Source organism: Brassica oleracea, chromosome C6, assembly GCF_000695525.1.
Source record: "Brassica oleracea var. oleracea cultivar TO1000 chromosome C6, BOL, whole genome shotgun sequence".
Lineage (NCBI taxonomy): Eukaryota > Viridiplantae > Streptophyta > Magnoliopsida > Brassicales > Brassicaceae > Brassica > Brassica oleracea.
The window spans coordinates 5,167,679-5,173,109 of record NC_027753.1 but is presented as its reverse complement, the minus strand read 5'-3'; the positions used below and the strand labels follow the sequence as shown (position 1 = coordinate 5,173,109).

The following is a 5,431-nucleotide window of genomic DNA, read 5'->3' as shown; positions in this document are numbered from 1 at the left end:
GAGACTCAGAAAAGACGAGGGGCGACCAAGAAGGAGATTTACAAGTTCTTGAGAGAGATTTGAGAGTTTTGTACTTGTTTTGTGTGATTTGTTAAGATTTGTAAAGGAGTTCATCTCAAAACCATTTGGAGAAGATCTTCTGAACCTTTACTCTGTTTTAATACAATCTTATCATGTTTTCTTCATCAAAATCGTTTTGTTCTTGCTTAGTTATGTGTGAGTAGTCATCTAGTTGGGTTTAGGGGTTCTCATAGGGGATTTCTTGATGTTTTGATTCATAAAACGTGTGTAGACTAAGGGATTACGTTTTGGTTCTTCATCTAATGGATTTCTTACTGCTTGAACTGAATTGATCACTTAGTTCATGATTTCAGATTGTTTGATGCACCGAAAGTGATTGTTTGAACTTCCGAAAATACTTTAGATGAGCAAAGTGTCCTTAACCCTCGGAAGTTGATGTTATTGCGCTTTGTGAACATATTGAACCTGTTCTTAATGCTTGTTTAGAAATTGAAACTCAGCGGAAGTTAGTGTGGAGATTTCTATAACATAGAGAATTAGCGCTACGGAAGTAGGTTAATTCTAATATCGTGTTTGAGTTCTAGACGGTTCTTAATATATCCCTGTGTCTTCCATTAATTGTATCTTGATTAAAAAGAAATTCCTGAGAATTCCCAATGCCCAACGTTTGTTTTAAAATAGTTTTCAAATCGTTTAAATCATCTTTTTATATGCTTGTTTATGCTTTGTGACACTAGAGAAAATTAAATAAAAACCATCAAAAATATATTTTGATTCGTTGTAGCTATTAACTTGTCTGCAACTCTACGTGTGATCATCGGTCCCTGTGGATTCGATCCGTATTACTACTGCGTACTTTACTGTGCACTTGCAGTTAGATAATCGGGTTAAAACTCGAGACATCAGTAGTTCGTCAGAATGTCGTTTCTCGGTATTCGTCAGAAAGTCGTCGGAAGTTCTGACGAAATTCCGACGAATTTTTTTTTCCCGACAAAACGATACCGACAGACAGGTTCGTCAGAAATTCGTTGGAATCGGTCTATTCCGACGAATTTCTGACGATTTCGGCCATCAGAATCCCCCTGTTTTCTTGTAGTGACTAGGTTTCTCGAGTTTGAGGGTTTCAAGATGTGGATAGAAATACAAGCTTTCAGGCCACTCAAAAGAGTTGTAAAGCATCTCAATTCTCAATTCTCTCAAAGAGCGAGCAACTAAATCATCAACCAAAGGATTGATGAGTACACTCAAAAAATATTGGTTCAGCTTGAGCGGCAAGCTCTCTATACTTGATCCACTTCTAAAAAATAGCGTAAACATATAAAAGTGCCATCATTTGGAAGAGTATCATCATTTCTGAATGTCTTTACCTCCTTCTAAAGAGACTTCCACCGTTTTGACATGGCACTCGTGGCTACAACATCTTTACTAGAAAGGAAAGACAGTATCTTCAGCAGCAACTCGTCTGGAAACTCACTCATTGTAACCCTCATATGAATCTCATTATTCATTGCTTTGACAATAGCCAGATTCTTATACACAAGGAATGAAGGAACAAACCCAAAACTCAGCCGGTGATTTTTAAAAAAAAAAATATCTTAACCTTATCTTGTATTTGCGATTGTGCTCACTTCATTTCTACAAAACTGTGTATATACATATGTTTTTATATAGTTTTGATATCTCAAGGAAAATCCTGTTCAGACTTTGCTTTTCAAATATGCGTTACATTTTTTCCTTTCCTTTTTTATCCTTTTTGTTTCCATCTTAAAACGAGAAAAAATGAATAAAACACCCTATTACAAAAATATTTATAGTCATTGTGGTTACCAGAAATGTATATATATTTTTCGGAGTCAAAAACTATATGACCGTCTTCAGCTTCAGAGGAAGTTATTTGACGTCTGTCAAAGGAGAAAGGAAACAACACTATTTGGGAAACTAGAAATCCATTGGCAAGGGAACGAACCAGTTTCTTTGTTGTTGGGTTTGTAATTTTGTTTCTCGTTGTAATACATTTTTTTTTGTTACTTTGCACTGGTTGTTTTTCCTTTTGGTTGTTACTTGGAAAAATTACTAGAGTGACTCAACTTGAGAAACTATTGCAGTTTTATCTATCTACAAACAATCCTATACTTATTTGTGCTTTAGCAGATGAAAGAAAATAAGCAAAAACAGGTTACATGATATATATTTAGCTGCTTTGAAGATGTAAAATGCCAAGCTGTAGTCATATCCTATGGACTAAGACTAAACCTTTCTTTGTTTTAGAGATTTTTTTTACTTTTTTTGTGGCTCTCTCTAGCATATTTGCTTTAATTAGCATCTTAGATTACCAGTTTTGATTCATCAATAACTTGTAATCTCCCTGTGTCATTACTAAATTCACATACTTAACAAAAAAAAATGATGTATATATATTTAGGGAGATCATCCGTTTGAAACCCTAAAGCAAATGTTATTGTGAATTCATGCCTAATATGAGTTATTAAAGTGAATTCCGCAACCCATATAAAAATATCTTATACTGTTTGGGTATCTGTTGTGCTGAATCAACGAAAATTCAATGTAAATATATCAAATGTATATGTATTACTCTCCTCGAAAACTCTTGTTCTATGGAGTTTTTGTTTCAATTGTTTTCTTAAATAGTAACTTGAGACATGGATGTTTTGTGACTTTGGTTGGTGTATAAGTTGGAACACTATCCCTGTCTTTTTATTGTATGAAATTTTTTTCTTAGGATTACCAACATGGTACATTTGCACACTTTCTTACATTTGATCATAGACTATAGAGCAATGTTTTCCTTATTGTTATACATGATGAAACCGAGAAACATACATAATGACAGGACAATCAATCCTTCACTGACTCAATAATAAGAAGAGTAATTGGTAAGAATGCACCCAAAATTCCATATAATTTGTCATATATCCTTGTTTTCTTTTAATATTTTTTATGACTATAATACCTTTATCTCTATCTCTCTCTCTTTTCCCTTTTATGTGTTCTAATCTCTTTATCTTTCGTATAGATTCTTCAAATCATCTTCTAATTCAACACAAATCTTTATTTTTTATTCTGATTCTTTTGACATCCATAATGCTAATCTTATTATCTCACCTCAATTCCAATGTTTCTAATTTTGACTCACAATCAACTTTTAGATAATATATACGTTAGTAGGTATTTTATTACTTACCTGCTATTATTTAGATTTTAATGGATTCTTAATCGATACATGAAGTGTTAGCTGTTACAAATAGTTTTGGGGCTATTTGATAGATAACTAATTAATTGTTAATAGTTTCATTAACTGATATATGATTTGTTAGTCGATACATTTGTTTGATACATAGATTGTTAGATGATACTGAAATTATTAACTGATATGTTAGTTGATATGTAGATTGTTACCTGCTATGTAAATATTTAGCTGATAAATCTAGAGTTACTTGTTTTCGATAAAGCATAAGGGTATTTTCGTCCGCACAGTGTCAAAAAGTTACTCTTTTTGGGTTATCCATAATTATGGACATTCAGCTAATTTGGACCTTAATTGGGTATATTCCACGCAAGAAACACAAATAGCAAATAACAAGAAATATGTTGGAAACTACCTATTTCAACTTATTAATAATAAACACAGATAGCAAATAACAACAAGATATGTTGGAAACTACCTATTCCAACTTATTAATAACAAAGAAGTTATTCAAACAGAAGCATACAATACAAGCCACACATTCTAATACTTCAGTACATCATGTTTCATATTTTGAGTAGAATGCACCAGCCTTTTTTAGATGACTCAAATTTTCGATGATGTACTTTGCACCTTCTCTCTCGCGGTCAGTATAGGTTGGTCACAAATAATGTTGACACTCGCCTTGACCAGCTCGGGCATATCTCCAAACCGAACATAGTTGCTGAAGGTGTCCTTAATGCTAAAGCACCTTAAAGAAGGTGCATTAATCACAAACCCATGAACACCTTCAGGCCGAGATTCCCCAGACGTATTATCGATAGATAAACACTTCAGCGTTGGCACATCGATAGTAAATACCATCACATTGGTATATGTGCTTCTTCTCACCACCAAGTCTTCAAGACGTGGGCAGATGCTTAGCAGCCTTTGCACAGACTCGTCGTTTGAGAATCTAACCGATAAAAGGTTGAGTTTCTTGAGGCCAATCAAAGAAACATTAGGTGGAATATCCACAAGACTAAGTTTCTCAAGTATGAGGGTTTCAAGTTGTGGGTAAAGATACAAGCTTTGGGGAAACTCAAAGGATTTGTAAATCATCTCTATTCTCAGCTCTCTCAAAGAGCGAGAAGCTGCATCATTAACCAAATCTCTGATGTCCTGTATCGAGTTATTTGGGTTCAGCTTGAGCTGTAAGCTCTCTACATTTGATCTGCTTCTAATGAATAGATCAAACATTTGACAAGTGCGAGGATATGGAGGAGTAGCATCATATCTGAATGTATTTACCTCCTTCCAAAGAGACTTCCACCGTTTTGAAATGGCACTCGTGGCTACAACATCTTTACTAGGTAGAAAAGACAGTATCTTCAACAGCAACTCGTCTGGAAACTCACTGATTTTATCCCCTCTAGGACTCCTACGATTCTGATTCCTCATTGCTTTGACAATAACCAAATTTTCATCACCAAGGAACAAACCCTAAACTCAACCGGTGATTTTTTTTTTTTGGAAAAGATCTAAACCTTATCTTGTATTTGTGATTGTGCTCTCTTCAATTCTACAAATCTGTGTATGTATGCTTTTATAGAGTTTTGATATCCCAATGAGAATCGTGTTCAGACTTTGCTTTTCAAATATACGTTACATTTTTTCCTTTCCTTATTTTATTCTTTTTATTTCCATCTTAAAATGAGGAAAAAAGAATAAAACACCCTATTACAGAAGTATTTATAGTCAATGTGGTTACCAGAAATGTAAATATATTTTTCCATATTAAAAAAGTTATTAGAATATATCTGGATTTATAGCCTAAATGCATGCATTAGATGTTGACTGAAAAGAAATAAAACTTGACTAATGGTAACAATCCAATACTATTTAAGTCATGAATTCTCTTATGTGTGACTTTTTATTTGGACCATTCCATATAAACTATATCAAATTTTACATAATGTAAATATAATATCTTTTATTATCTTTATCATTTTATTTGAAATGAAATGTGTATTATAAAATAAAATGCTAACAAAATCAATAAAAAACCTTTCTAAAACTTATTTTCGAAATTAATTAATGTAAACTTTAATTATCATAATTATAATTAGATATTAAAATTAGTTTATTATTTCTTATAAATCAAAATTAAAATCATATTAAAAGATTTATATTTTTAATGATAATGAAAAATTTAAATTGATTATT

General features: G+C 32.6%; 1 protein-coding gene across 1 annotated transcript; it reads right to left on the bottom strand.

The window, feature by feature from the left end:
* Positions 1-3,832: 3,832 nt before the first annotated feature.
* Positions 3,833-4,666, bottom strand: LOC106297288 (putative FBD-associated F-box protein At1g50980). Its single transcript, XM_013733562.1, has one exon. It carries the CDS (start codon positions 4,664-4,666, stop codon positions 3,833-3,835), a length of 834 nt encoding a protein of 277 aa, XP_013589016.1.
* Between the last annotated feature and the right edge of the window lie 765 nt (positions 4,667-5,431).

What these genes read in the sequence shown, in the direction of transcription:
- LOC106297288 (XM_013733562.1), bottom strand. Translation starts at nt 4,666, where the DNA reads ATGAGGAATCAGAATCGTAGGAGTCCTAGAGGGGATAAAATCAGTGAG.